Below are 15,413 nucleotides of genomic sequence, written 5' to 3'. Positions count from 1 at the left end.
ACGAGGGGAGATAACCACATGATCGCGCCCGCCCTCGTTACCTAACACACTCACACAAACACACTCACACACGCGGACGGCTCTGACACTTCACAGATGGACCCCTACGACGAATGTGCAATTTCTATTTTTGAGCTCTGTGGTGTTTTTTATAAATACCGTGCATGCTGCCAAGTAGATATATACGTGCAAGACTGTCTGGGTTGTGGATATCTGAAAGAAACACATTTCATGTCTGTGGGTCTTTGCCACAATCACTTTATCTTTTTGTTTGTTGGAAATATTTGGTAGTGAGTGAGTCTACAGTTGCCAAAAAAAAGTTTAGTGTTTATTTGATCATGTAGAGAGACAAGCCTCGATTTGGAGGCTGTCTTAAAAACCTTTGTAGAGTTTGTTCAAGAGGAACGTGGTTGAATGAACTGGATCGTCATGCGTGCATTTTAGAAACGTACATGTGAAGATATTGAACTTGAATTTTAAAATAAATATTTCCACACGAAGTGGTCTCGAGCTGTTTCAGTTACGGGGAGGCATGTGATGAATCCTCCATTAAATATAAAGTGTATTAACAATAATCCCTTTAAAACAGTTAATGCAGGCTCGGCCTATTTATAGTCAGCGAACATTCTGCATACAGCATAGTGCACAAAGAGAGTCCCAGGAAATGGTTCCTCAGACTGATATTTTAGTAGTCAAATGTGAATATTTTGTCGTTGTAAAACTTATACAGTCATTTTTCTGATGTGCAATTAAAAATACGTCGACTGAATTTAATGCTTACTAATGGCAAAACTATGAGTGTGTAAATATAGCTGCCTGGTCTCAGCTGCTGGCTATCAGCTGCCAACACAGACGCCTTTACTGTACATTTTCCCACCAGGGGACGCCACATCACTCGTCATGGCGGCTCCTGGCTTCAGGGGCCCACAGAGGCGGGGGGTTGGACATCTCTACTCATGAGATTAAAGCTCAAAGCCAAATACAAGCTGCTATTACATGGCTGTAACATTACATACATCTTTTCATTTAATACCACAGATAAGTACCATTTTTTTGCATGTATCTGTAGCTTTAAAAATAAATATATATTTTATGAAAGGAGAAAAAAGGATGGAGACCTCTGGGTGCACAAATTATTGCGAGCAAAGATTTGAACTAAATGTCCCTATAATAACTTACATGCACATAAATGTGTGTGTGAGAGAGACGTGTGCAAAGTCTGAGTCACTGTTATCCAGGGAGGGTGGAGGGTAAACACACCTGCTCCTTCTCAATGTGAGTCAAAAGGGAATCTTTATGGCTTTACATTGTGTCATCTAAAATGAAAGGATGCTGTTTTTAAGGGAAGAAGAAAAACATGTGTATCATTAAATATCTGAATTGACAGAATTTCAGTTTACACACCTTTCTGGTTACAATAATCCAGTGTCATGTTTCATTAGTTATTACATGCTAAGCTATATATATTACAAATCCTGCAATTAAAAGCTTATTTAAGTAAAAGTACCAAAGTTTTAGCATCAAAATATACTAAAGCAACAAAAGTAAAAAATACTAGATATGCAGAATGTCCCATTATATATATATAAATAAATAAATAATGGGACATAGCTAGTATTTTTACATTTTTACAAAATGTTTACTTTTGTTGCTTTTTACTTTTGCTTATATATATGTATATATAAATATATATATGGAGCACGTGTTTAAAAAACACCTCAGTAATGTTTCTAAGTGAGTACAGGTGCAATGGGACAGAGCCCGGGTTCGTCCCACTGCGCCTGCGTCCCGCGGATAGACAGAGGAGCTATTGTTAGCCGCGGACAGGAGCAGCCAGCAGGTTGTGTCAGAGTTGATCCCGCACTCACCACAACCTACCTGTTGAATATTCCCACCATTCATACCGCGGGCGAGGACCGAGCCTCTTGTCGAAGAAGAACTAATCTAAGCTGTGGGGCAGGTGATGAAAAGGAGAAGTGTGTCGCGGAAGGAAGGAAGACGTTGAGGAAAAAGCTTCGGACGCAAAGAAGGAAGTAAATACAGAGAGCGCGACAGTTGGGTTTGGAACTCAACAGGTTGGCCACTTCAATGTTCTAACCGCGGCTCGGACATTTTTTTTTTTTGGGGGAAAAACAAAAGCAAACAACAACAAACAAAAATGCCGTTGGGACCATGGAGGAAGAAAAACAAGTCGCCGAAGGAGCATCTGGTGGAGAACGAGGAGGTCGGCGGCGGACACGCAGGTGCCACCGGGAGCGTGGGTAAATCCGCCGTGAACGGAGCGGGACTGCCGCCTCCACCTGCCAACCTGCGGCCCAAGTTGGTGTTCCACACGCAGCTGGCGCACGGAAGCCCCACCGGCAGGATCGAGGGCTTCTCTAACGTGAAGGAGTTGTACGGGAAGATAGCCGAAGCGTTTAATATCAATCCGCCTGACGTAAGTAAGAGCTCACCTGTAGCTACAGGAGGGCGACACATGATTTAGTGCTGCGTTCAAGCGTTTAACTCGAAGTAATGTACAACAGATACTCTTGTTTATATATGCTCCAAAACTAAACTCACGTACAATTTTGAGGTACTTGTACTTTGCTTATTTTAGTATTTATTCCTAGCTATATTGCATGGGAAAATATTATACTTTTTTTTTACCCCACTACATTTATTTTATATTTGGGACAAGCTTTTTAGATTAAGGTAATAATCATATTACGATAAGATGAATACAATCCTCTTATAAACAAACCCCAAAGGGACAAGGAGCCCCAGCATTGGGGCCCCTTGTCCCTTTTCAGATGTCTATGAATTATCAGCAGTTCCACTAAATATAACATTTGCCCTTTAAACCACAAATGATTCCAGATAGATAAATGTTTGAGGCCCAAGAAGAGCAAATTATCAATTATTTAAAGATTACATTTTCCTTTCCTACCCTTTGATATTAATCACATCATTTAACTCAGATTTAACTAGCTAGTTGGTGTTTGTAAAGGCACGCCCTGCCAGCCTGCACACCTTCAACCCTGTAGGACTGAGATAGATTTGTGTCTTATCTTGACTAGGAAGTCACTAGAAACCTGACAAATTACCTGGAATTTCTAGATACAGGTTGTTCACTCGGCTTCAAAATGTTACTGAAAAACAAAAGCTACATGTCTGACGAAGAGGTCTTGAAAACAAAAAGCAGGTTCTGTGTCCTCCCTCTAAGCTCCAGACTGCTTAAGCTCCTCTTTTCAAAGGAGAGTGTGAATGGCATGTTTGGCTTTTGTCAGCCTGAAATATGACTAGATAGGCCGGCGGAGCCGCCTGTTATCAGCCCTGTGTCGGTGAGAGCCGCAGACAGGAACTTCCTCCCCCCCCTCCCTCTTGAAGCTCAGAGATACAGTCGCTTCATTCAACGGGTCCAATAATTGGAAAGGAATTTGTCTCGGTGGCATTGGTGCACAGTGATGCACAACATACAGGACTTTACATATATATATATATATATATATATATATATATATATATATATATATATAAATTGGACAGCAGCCTAGTTTTCTTTGGGTATTTGTTCCATCACGTCTATCAATAACACTCATTAGGACTGTTCTTCATCTGTCTGGACTTGTTTTAGTGCAGCAACTGCCTGTGGCTTTTCCAAACAACAAATACTAAAGCGGAGCCAAAGAGATTTGGGATTTTAGCTGATTCCCAGCAGCTTGTGTTGGAAAACCTGATTCCAACCCTCTGTTAAGGGGGAACGTGAGGATCGACAGTACCAGGATCAGTGAAGAATCACATCAGTGTTTGTTTTTGTAGTTGCCACATCAGGATAAAAACAGGTTCCCTGCTGAAATAATGCCTCAAAGCTTGCCAAGCAGGTAATAATGAAAAAACAACAACCCGAATTTCAACACATCAGTCTGTCCTGTTCAGCATGGTGTAGAAACACCGAGGATACTGGTCTATTCAGACGTTTGGAATAGATAGTTACACAAAGACAAAGACAGATGCAGACAGACAGACAGCTGGAGCGTGAGTCGTTGGACTCCACAGATTTTACCACAGGAAGTCCCTCACTTCCGGCTCAGCGGGCATCGCCTCAAATCGAACCAGATAACTTGTCCCAGTACCGACCACAGGCATCCCCAGAGGATCCACGCAGGAGCCGCTCTGCCTCCATAAACACCACCAAACCTCTCTCTGCTGCCTCGACGGGAAGTCTGTCTCACAGGACAAAAGTTATCAGCAGTGTCCCATGACTTTAAAGCCCGAAGAGTTTGAATAATTTGTATTTATTTCAATTTCTCCCACTCTTCCGGATTCATTTTCTTGAAAATGCCTGGAGGCAATTCTTACCTTACCGTAATCAAAGGCTTTTCTCTCAGACTTGTACGCAGCCGTGCTTCTTGGTCGGGCTGGGCTATAATTCAATTCTATAAGTGATCGTCTTTCAATGGAATCGTATTGTGATGAAATCGTATATCGAGGTATCTTGATACACAATCATGTTGTCTCAATTGATATTAACGAGCACATAATGGCTCAAATTTCTCCGAAAATCTGATCAATCTCAGTTAAATCAAACAATTGTCTTAATCTGATTACTATGTATTTGTGTGCATGCATGTAAACATAGTCGGTGTATCGCTCTATAATTTCACTTGACACTGTTGTGTTTATTTTGCACTTAAATTCTTACTTAAATGAGAAAATACTTTTTCATTCGGCAAGTATTTAATCCAGGCTTTACCATGTGGTTATTTCATATACAGTTTATTTATTGAACTACCCGTAAACATATTATCCAGATATGAAATGACTCTTATTGTGAGAGATGATTTTAGCCGTATTACCCAGCACTTCTTCTTGGTTTCTATATTAAAACACTTAGTTTAGTGAAATACATTGACAGTTGTTGCTTTAATAATAATGGAAAACGTCTAATCTTAATATCTTAAGACGTCTGCTGTGCAAACACAAATCATTTACACCCTGTGAGGAACAGCTTTATCTTGAATTTTGCACTAAAGTTAACAGCAGGACAAAATAGTCGCTCATGGAGGAGCCACCAGAAACGATTGCTTTGTAAACCAGTGGCTCTGAGGCTCTGAGGTTACTTGAGTGCTTGGCTGAGAACTGATATGAATTATGTAATGAACAATAGAGTTGTCTTCCTCTGCTCATTGCCTCTAATAGTTGACACGTTTCTTTCCAAACAGACAACACATTGCATTAAAGCCTGCCTGGGTTCACTGTGAGCAGCTATAGTTGTTCCTTTAATCAGACACAAGTCCTTATGAGTCAGTAACTTTATGTAGTAATATATTAATAATAGATTTTATTTGTATAGCGCTTTAAAAGGTACTCCAAGGCACTTCACATGATAAAAACAGAACCGATAATAGGAACTGATGGAAAGGACTTTATCTGAGTGAGATAACAGCTGATAATCTAAAAGTAAAGGCTTAACAGAGCATTTATTATGTTATCTCACTCAGCGAGACATGAGTGTAGTGAAACAGTCCTTCGACGAAGAGTCTTCTTATGTGCTCACTCGGCTCAGGTCAAAGTCTGCTTATTGGCTCTACAGCTGCAGCGTTTGAGGTGTGGCTCTCACGGTGACTTTGCTTCTTGTCCACCTGCTCGCCACAAACTCTGCCATTCGCCTGCAGTTTGAATGTCTGGGTTGCGGACTTGTGACGGAAACAAACACTCTTCTCTTTTGTTGTTGTGCAGGTTTAGAGGCGGTTGTAACTACAACCTCAATAATAAACGTATATTTGAATGATTAACTCTCTGACAAAGCTGAACATTAGGTAGAGGTAGAATTGATGGCGGATTTCCCAGGTGTAGCTAGTAAAGAGTAAAGCGGCCCAGTGATATCGTATTAGTGGCTAATAACACGTTCTGAAATGATCCCTCAGCATGAATCCAACATGTGGTTAATTGTGCTTGGTAATTGTGTTTCATTACACGTTTCAGCACCAGGACTGGCCTGGATCTGGTTTTATCACCATTTAAGTGGTTGTTTCCCAATGCAGAGGAAAGCGCTGACGAGGCAGCTGAGTCCGTAGAACAACAGCAGCTTTTTTTCAGAGGTTTAGGTTTCCATCGTTCTCTCCGAGCATCGATGTGACTGTGGAGACAAAACGGCCACGGATCAAATAAAACGGTATTTGTTATTACCCGTCTGATACTGATGTGGTGATGTATCAGAGAGCCCTCCCCCTCCCTTCATTGTTCAATAGTCCTCCAGAGAGCTACATGTGTTATGTTATCAACACATTTATTAATCTGTGGTTACATTCTCATGGATTTCACTGCTTTCTTCTTGCATTCAGAAAGCAAGATTACCAGTTAGACCAGGTTCACTGAAGTCATTCTGCTTATCTTCAGGAAGTTCAGTCTGATAAACCTGACCTGGTTCTGGTCCGGTTACATTTTTCTCCCAATGTGCAGTACACATAATATTCATTACATTTTGATACAAGCTATACTTGTAACATACTTTTCTGTCTTAAGTATCCGCACAGTATTCCAGTCAAAGTATGCGTTTTTAATTAAACTGTAGATGTATAACCTTTATAAATAATAGAATAAAGGTTAAAAGAAGCTTAGCTTCCTGACTAAAGCTCCCAGTTCGTAGCATTTTCACAATGTGTTGCTTTTTTAAATGTCACTTTAATAAAATGAAAGAATCAGAAATCTGTCTGTTAATAACACGAAACGGGCGGAAAGCCAATCAGAAGTCATTTAAACAGTATTTCCATCATATGGAGGCTGTTGTGTACAAATCAAAAAGTATCACAATGCAACTGGGAGAGAACTTTAGTTAAAAAAACAAAACTAATTGTCTTATTATTCTGTAATAAAATAAATGACTTGGCTGCGATACTATTTGGTGCATCAAAGTAGTTTCATGTTGTTTCATCGTGTTGATCTTAGACATTAATTCTTACAGCAATTATCATGCAAAGAAAATCCCCCCCCCTCTGAACTAACTGAGTTCAAACATGTTTTTGCTGCAATATTTTCCTCTTCATATATATATATATATTTAGTATGTGCTCCTTTGTAGCTGTGAACATCAGTTTGTCTTTTATCACTGTGAATTGATGTGATCCCATTATCTCTAAATCTGATTTATTAGTCTGATTAACGTTGGTTGAGTCTTTCAGACTCAGACGGGCTTTTCTGAGCCACCTTTATGAAACCAACCTCAGTTGTCATTCTGAAGGATCTCACATCCGCAGTTCAGTAAATGATTACACTGTGTTAAACGCTGATGAATGTGATATCCTATACACACAGCTTCCATCAGCATTCTCTGTTAACTACTAAAAACACCTGATGCAGAAGGTAATGGATGAAGAAAGGAAATGGGAAGTCATTATTCCACTCCAAGCATGATAGTTTAATCTTTCTAATCCTCTTTTCTGCCTTTTAAAAGATCTGTTGAAGAGGCTGTAAATGTTCAGCGTCCGAAGGAAACTGTTTTAGGACATCATTTAGAGGGAGATCCATTACGAGGCCGTGTTTATCTTCTCTTTAATCAAACACGGGCAGGAGACGTGATCTCTGTCGAGAGTACGGGGTGGACATTTGTAGAGAGTCAGTAGATGTTCTTTTACTTGTACAATATCTGCTGGACAAATGTCTCTCATTTATTTGAATTACAAATTTGTTTTTGTTGCCCATGTGCTCTCTTCAAAGCCACAAACTCGATTGACCAAACTGTGTAGATTAGTTTCACTTTCAGTTCGGTTCCCTCGTCTGACACTATTCTAGATATAGCGTACACTAAAACTGGTATTAAGTAATTTAGGTGTTCCTTTCTTTTATGTAGCTACGTTTTGCTCGTGTGTACAGAAAAGACACAACATAATAAAATCGCAATATAGACAATCCATATGACATAATGTGAACATTTGAAAGAGAAGGATCCAGGAGGATGTTAAACAGCGTCCAGGTGTCGCCAAACAGCTAGAGCCTGAGCCACATGACCTCCTCTCCACCAGGTAACCTGGAAAGAAGACGGGCTACACAAGAAGCAACACCATTCACACAGAGAGGAGAAGGAAACCACAGAGAGAGAGAGAGACCAGCACAGAGAAGCCCGAGTTAAAGGAAAGGGAGTCAGAGAGAGAGAGAGAGAGAGAGAGGGAGGCACACCAAAGTGTGTGTGAGACACAAACAACAGAGGGTTATTGAGCAGCAGCAGCTTTCAGAAAGTTAATATTATTCACGTCTGCAGGGCTGCTACGCTTAAATTATACAGTGAGACTGAAAGCGACCTGCCAGCCGGATAATGAAGGAATAAGCAACTAATTGAACATGCGGCCTTTTGCTGTGTGATGTGACGCCCACTGCTCATTTCCCCCCTGAAGCTCAAAGTCCCACTCCACCGAGAAGGGACGTTACAGTGACGTGGGGGACATCTTGTGTCCGCCTGTAAAAAAGACCGAAATGAAAAATATGAATTAAAAAGCTGTACTGCAAGGCGGCAGGTGCAACACAAAGTGTTTGTGGTTGAAACTGCACGCTCGGCTAATATTTCATATGATCAATGGATCTTTTGTCAAGAGCAATGTGTTCAGGCTCAGCTCAGGACAAAACATCCATGATTGTATTTGTATGGGTTGGCTGTGTCTCTATGACAAACGTAGAATATTTGCATGTTCATAGATGTTGGGTCTTTCAATTGTTTAGATGTCATGAGTTTATCTCTGATACGCCTATTATTAAATGTAAGCATTTGTTCTGTCATTGATGGAGATACTCTTTGTTTCAGGCGAGCCTTTTTAAATTCGATTTTGCGTGATTAGTCTCCCCCTCGTCTGTTTTGTCCTCTTTCAGGAACGTTGACCCGTGAGCGGCTCCGTCTCGGGCGGTGCTGAACAGATTGCACCGCCTCTCCCTTTTTCACTTGCCCTTTTCCACGCGGTTATCAAGGTTCTGGTCCGTGTGGTGCAGGCAGTGGGAGGTGTGGAGTGTCTGACGTTGCAAGTCACTCGGTCAGAGGAGAGAGAGAGAGAGAGAGAGAGGCAGTCACTGCAGTGTGTGCGACGCTGCACCCTCTCTAGCAGCACCCTCTATAGCTGCACCCATAGCTGCACCCTCTCTAGCTGCAGAGCTGCACCCTCTATAGCTGCACCCTCGATAGCTGCATAGCTGCACCCTCTATAGCAGCATCCTCTATAGCTGCACCCATAGCAGCACCCTCTACAGCTGCAGAGCTGCACCCTCGATAGCTGCATGGCTGCACCCTCGATAGCTGCAGAGCTGCACCCTCTACAGCTGCACCCTCGATAGCTGCAGAGCTGCACCCTCTATAGCTGCACCCTCTATAGCTGCACCCTCTAAAGCTGCACCTTCTATAGCTGCACCCTCTCGCTGCACTTGGTCACGTGAACACACTGTGGCTGTGGGCGCAGCAGGAGGAGAGGAGTGCTGAGAGCTTATAATGCAGTCTGCAGCCTTGGTAACCGGGTGTGTAGGCGTCCGCTGCTGTTCCTCCCACTCGCTCTTGGGTAATGCCCTGAGGGGGGGGGTGGGGGGCTGTTATGGAAAAGGGGGCCATCAATTCAGCTACAGTACACCCTCCCTCGCCTCAGCCATCGCCTGCTCTTCTCCTCCATACTCCCTTTTCTCTTTTGACCCTCCTCTCGCGGCCTCCCTCCATTATAATCCCATTCTTTTATAGTCTGGTAACCCAAGGCAACGCATGAGGCCGTGTTTGCCAACGTGTGAACGGCGCCGGTTGGTACACAGAGAAGAGGGGGGGACACAAGGCAGGCCTCGCTGCCAGAGCCTGATTGGCACACAAAGGTCAACCTCCTGAACCAGTAGTAGTCAAATCCCTTCCTGACGCAAAATTCTGGCGGCGTGTTTCTCACAGGCCTACTAAGACTCTGATGCCATAATATAAGCTGCATGTGGTCATAACTGAGGAGGGTTATCTGAGTAAATAGAAAAGAAAGTAGATCTTATTAAAACGCTTCAGTCTAGGAGAGTCGCAGCGTATTAAATGATTCACATCCACCAGTCTCCTCCTCCTCCTCCTGGGTTTCACTGTCCTCTCTCCATTTAAATCAGGCCTCTTGTGTATCGTGTTGCCGGTGTCCACATGTCCCTCCATCTGTCCTGCCAACACGCGGCAGCCACAAGGTGTGAAGCCAGATTCCAACATTTCTGGCACAGGGAAGGAAAGGTCATTCCCCCCCCCCCCCCCTTGTAATCTTCATCAAAGGCTCAGGACTCAGAACACAGACACAACACACACTGATGACACTGTGGTGGTGGTAGAGGGCTAAGCTGCAGAGCTCGGCTGTTGCAATAAAGACGGAGCTTCATGATGATTCCTGCATTTAGCATGCTGAGGCAGCGCTCTGTCATCTATACTCAAACTGCTTTATTTTTACATCTGGCTCAGCTTTCAGGCTGTGACTAAAAATGGGTTCTTTTTTTTGGCTGTATATTAAAGATGCAGACATTTAGTGGAGTGTTCCTTCACAGCAGGGCTTCTTCTTAGACAAATGATTAATAGTCCATTTTCTTTTTTTAAATTCTATTCGGTGCCGATCAGAAATCTTTATCCATCAAAGTACTTTTTTAAGTACTTTTTTGTTTTGTTTTGTCTGATCAAATGTGTGTATTTTCGGAGTCTATGTATTTTGTAATGTACTATATCTGTGTGTGTGTGTGTGTGTGTGTGTGTATGTACAGATGCTGTTCTGCACCCTCAACACCCACAAGATTGACATGGACAAGCTGCTGGGGGGCCAGATCGGCCTCGAGGATTTTATCTTCGCCCACATTAAAGGGATCAGGAAGGAGGTGGAGGTTCATAAATCTGAAGATGCTCTGGGCCTCACCATCACCGACAACGGAGCAGGATACGCCTTCATAAAGGTAAGAAGGAAGTGAGCTTCTCATCCTGAACATCAACGTTTATTTCACCCCTTAGTTCACTGTGGTGTCGATTTATGTAACCTACACGAATGAGACAAGGGAATTCATTTAAATTAATTAAAGTTTCAGTATCAGACATTAAGCCGCATCAAGGGTTAGGATTAAGCTCTAAGCTGTGTTCATTAGTTTGAACTAAGTCATTTCAAAGTGTAGGTTGTGTATGTACTACCTATATGAGGACGCAACAATCACTTTTATTATGAATCTATCAATTTGTTTTTCAGATAATCAAATATGAATTTATTTTAAATACATAATTAAATAATGACAACTGCTCGTCATAAACTACGGGGCCCAAAAGTAAAGTTTTCAGTTTGCTCATTTTGTCAAAAATATTAATTTACAATGTTATGAGCCACATAAAAACAAAAAACTATGTACATAAAAGTGAATTTATTATCAAACTGGCCATTGATTAATCTTATGTTGTTTAACTAATCACATAATCATCTAAATGTTTCAGCTTTACCCCGTATGATACCACATACATTATACAAACAAAGTAGTAAATAAAGTGCATGTGTAATAAGTAAACACTTGTTTTTTAGCACTGAACCTGTTTCTGATCTGATTTCTTTCCTGCTTCAGAGGAACTTTCTGATCAAATTTGATTCAAGATGCTCTGAACTACCTCGTAGTGGATGTCACAGCAGTTGATAAATAGACTTGTTTGCATGATAAGCATATTTAAAGTAACTTCACAAGCTTTCTTACCTAGCTGGAATCATAACTCAGCTTGGTATTTAAGCCTCTGTTGATGCAGACTGGTCTAATGAGCTTATTTGGTCTCGGTCATCTTAGGCCACCATAACATGGTGCTCACATGTGCCATCATGTGATGCCGAAACAGCACTACAGCTGACAGTGTTTATGACACACTAAAGCCTCGGGTCAGTGTTGTGATGCTGTTGTACCATGTGAACTTTTAAAGAGATGCTGCGTCTTTGAAGACTGTGGCAAATATGTTTGAAAAATTAAACTACGACATCTCTTGAATGAATAGTGCAGCTTTATGTCACATCTGTTTTACACCGTCTGATGCTGATCGTCTCGGATATTTTATACACACACACACACACACACACACACACACACACACTCTCTCTTGGTTTGTTTGCCCTCTTGTTTTGATCTGTATTTCTGACTTGTGGTGCTTCAAACAAACTTCTCTTCGTGTGGTGTTTCATAAATGTATGACGTGAATTTGCTGTCTTTTAATCGTACCCGTCACCGACTTCTTCTTCTGTGCGGCAGCGTATCAAAGAGGGCAGCGTCGTGGACGGGGTGAAGGTGATCTCCGTGGGCGACCACGTAGAGTGCATCAACGGACACAACATCGTGGGGACGCGGCATTATGAGGTCGCCCGCATGCTTAAAGAGCTGCCCAGAGACAAGGCCTTCACCCTCAAACTGGTGGAGCCGATGAAGGCCTTCGGTGAGTGAGAAACGAGATGCAGATCGCCACACGACAACCTTCAGGGTTTAGACACATCCAGACAGAATCTCAGCATGTGAGCCAGGACACATGAGATCATTTTGTGTATTTACACAATCATTTCCATCATCAAAAAAACATTAGAATGCGTGTTGAAAAAGGCTAAATTATACTTTTGCTGATCATTGCGGTGAGACAGACAGCGCTGCTTTTCATTCAGAGCTACGAATAGCTTGTAGAAACCACAAGCGGTCTTTTGTTTTAATGTCCACTTGTGGTGATCCGTAGCTGGAAACTTCACTGTATTGTTGCAGCAAAAAAAGAAAACTTTCTGTGATGTTGTTTATCTTCTGACGGACAGAAATGCTTGAGCCCAGGTCAAAGGGCGCCAAACCTGCCAGTGACAACAAGATCGGTACAGGGAGGGGGACTCTGAGACTTCGCTCCAAGGGCCCAGCTACTGTAGAGGACGAGGTGAGTGTCTTTAGGTAACGCTGCTGAGACCTGGGACAACTCAACAAGGGTTGTGGATGTGATACACTGGGAAAGAGAACTGTCTACACTTTTATGAAGACCGCTTGGATAAGTCGTCTCTTTTTTGCTCCTGACTTAATCTCAAAGGCTCTTTCTGTTGAAGATACACAGATATGACTAAGAAAACAACAAAACACCCACAAAAGATGGTACCCGCTCATCCCCACATTCTCACCTAATCAGTTTGTCAGTGTTGTATTCAAGACCACCTAACCCGAGACCAAGTCACGACCAAGACCAGAGTGTATCAAGACTGAAAAGACCAAGACTTTGAAAGGTTGAGACCAAGTCAAGACCAAGACCAGACCAGTGCGAGTCTGGAACATGCAAACCGTATACACTAAATGTGTGTGTATGGCTATGTGTACCATGAGAAATGCCTTGATAACATAATCAAAAGGCATTGCAGGCGTGAATTTTATGTGTGGGAATATTCTTTTGTTTTCTATAAGCAATCACAGTTATGATTTTAACAAATAAATACAGTGATATCCCCACAGACAGAGTGTAGACGGGACCGATCTTGAGTACTACAACACTTCTATTTGTCCATGACATCTGGAATAATAAATCGCTGTCAGACCGATCTCTTAATTTGCAACATCCTGGGAGGTGCTGTGCAAGAACGTAACGGCAACAAAATACAAACAAAATGGAGGAACTGAAAGTGAAACAGAGTTTTCGTTTGTTTTGTTTTTCTCAAGCCAACAGAATTCGAGGAGAAGGCAGTGAAGAAAGTGGACGACCTCCTGGAGAGCTACATGGGCATCAGAGACACTGAACTCGGTGAGTGTAAAATATTCACGAGCAAGTATCACAAGTATGCACGTTTTTCACTCACTTCACTGTGAAGTTGCTGACGATGATCCAGCATTGAGATGATTGGCCTCTGCATTTTGTCATATTTAAGGTTTATTAATAACATGGCCTGCAGGTTAATTACTTAGTCTTTCTAGCAGACTTGTAATGTTAAGTGATTGTTAATTTTTGTGTCGGGGGACTTAAAGAAAGTAGCTGATATCTTGCATACTAATTAGTCTCGAGTGGCTTCATTAATATTCATTTAGAGTAGATGATGATATCCAGTTCAAGTACTCGGGCCTCAGTTAGCTCTGTCTGTGACCTCAGACTGTATGTCAAAGCTCTCCAGTCACGCAGTGAAATGCTCTTTTCTCTCTCTCTCTCTCTCTCTCTCTCTCTCTCTCTCTACAGCCGCCACGATGGTCGAGGTCGGCCGGGACAAGAAGAACCCGGATGAATTCGCCATGGCGCTAGACGAGACCCTCGGAGACTTCGCCTTTCCTGATGAGTTTGTCTTTGACGTCTGGGGGGCCATCGGAGACGCCAAGCAGGGAAGATTTTAAGTTTGCTCCCGCCCCCTCTCCCCACACAAACACACACACACACACTCTCCCTCCTGCCCCAACTCACCTCTTAAGATGCTCAGAGGCTAACTGGACAAGCTTCCACCAGCACAAGCGGGGGTGGATGAAGTGTTCTTATCATCACTCTGCTTTTAGGTGTAGCTTTGCACTTAAAGCATCGACCTCAGTCGTGTCTGTGTGTCGTCATGTGACGATATCCATGAAATGCATCGTTTCCGACACTGGACCTTCCTCTTGCACGATGAAGAGTCGGTGATTCATTCTTAGTCAACGGTGGTCTATTACACTGGTTATGAAATGGAATGTGCACACCTTACATTTTAAAACAATCACACTTCCTTAGCTGTGTCATTTTGAATATACAGATGTTTAACAGCTTTTTATAGACTTTTTTTTTAATATATATGTGAAAACGTTGCTGATTTTATAGCAGCAGCGTTGTGTAATTAGTGTAATTACTGTGATTGTAGCATTGTTTTTCCTCAAACTTTTTTTTTTTAAATTCCCTTACATCTTTTTAAATCTTTTAAATGACCTCAGTGAAGAAACGTCGGCACTTCGGCCACGTTTACTTTGTGATTTTCTTACAACTCTTCTCTGTGCCCTCACACACCTCAGCTTGAGCCCTTCGGCCATCCGTCAAGAGACTGAGCAATAGAGAACAGCGGGTTTTATCTTTAAATGCCTTTAGCCAACATTCCTCATGTTTCTCATGTTGTCTTAGTCTGTTAGCACAGTTATTAATGTCATGAAATGAGGCTTGTTTAGAGGTGCACGCTTAATTTTTCCTGTAATTTATTTTATCATGAAAAATCATATGCTGCAAGACGTTTTTTTACAGCAAGACACGGCTCTGTGTGGAAGACGGTACTTTCCTAAATAAGCCATTTTGCAGGCTGTGTCTGGAATGGGATCAATTGCAATCCATTGTCTTAAATAAATGCACTCGCATTAATGTACTGCACTATTTAAATCACGGTCAAACTGAATTTAAATAGTGAATTAGTGTCAGCTACTGGCAATAGTTGCATACTGTTTGACAAACCATAAGGGATCACTATTGTTGGACAATAAAATTTGATATACTGTTATTACAGCTGTGT

The 15,413-nt window shown here is 42.0% G+C and overlaps 1 protein-coding gene across 1 annotated transcript; it reads left to right on the top strand.

Annotated features, from left to right (window-relative positions):
* The first annotated feature begins 2,111 nt into the window (after window positions 1-2,111).
* On the top strand, window positions 2,112-15,404 carry gipc2 (GIPC PDZ domain containing family, member 2). The gene is made up of 6 exons (XM_076097919.1): window positions 2,112-2,437; window positions 10,711-10,896; window positions 12,211-12,391; window positions 12,753-12,865; window positions 13,630-13,711; window positions 14,138-15,404. The coding sequence occupies exons 1-6, from the start codon at window positions 2,159-2,161 to the stop codon at window positions 14,287-14,289; spliced, it is 993 nt and encodes a 330-aa protein (XP_075954034.1). The 5' UTR covers window positions 2,112-2,158; the 3' UTR covers window positions 14,290-15,404.
* Window positions 15,405-15,413: the final 9 nt, after the last annotated feature.

The sequence above is a fragment of the Anarhichas minor genome, unplaced genomic scaffold (genome assembly GCF_050575085.1).
Source record: "Anarhichas minor isolate MPS153535 unplaced genomic scaffold, ASM5057508v1 ptg000024l, whole genome shotgun sequence".
Classification (NCBI taxonomy): Eukaryota; Metazoa; Chordata; class Actinopteri; order Perciformes; family Anarhichadidae; genus Anarhichas; species Anarhichas minor.
Note: the sequence above shows the minus strand (reverse complement) of the source record. Positions and strands in the feature narration are given on the sequence as shown.

What these genes read in the sequence shown, in the direction of transcription:
- gipc2 (XM_076097919.1), top strand. Translation starts at nt 2,159, where the DNA reads ATGCCGTTGGGACCATGGAGGAAGAAAAACAAGTCGCCGAAGGAGCAT. An exon ending in CAGGATACGCCTTCATAAAG is followed by an intron (nt 10,897 to 12,210) that starts GTAAGAAGGAAG and finishes TCTGTGCGGCAG; the next exon opens with CGTATCAAAGAGGGCAGCGT. An exon ending in GGAGCCGATGAAGGCCTTCG is followed by an intron (nt 12,392 to 12,752) that starts GTGAGTGAGAAA and finishes TCTGACGGACAG; the next exon opens with AAATGCTTGAGCCCAGGTCA.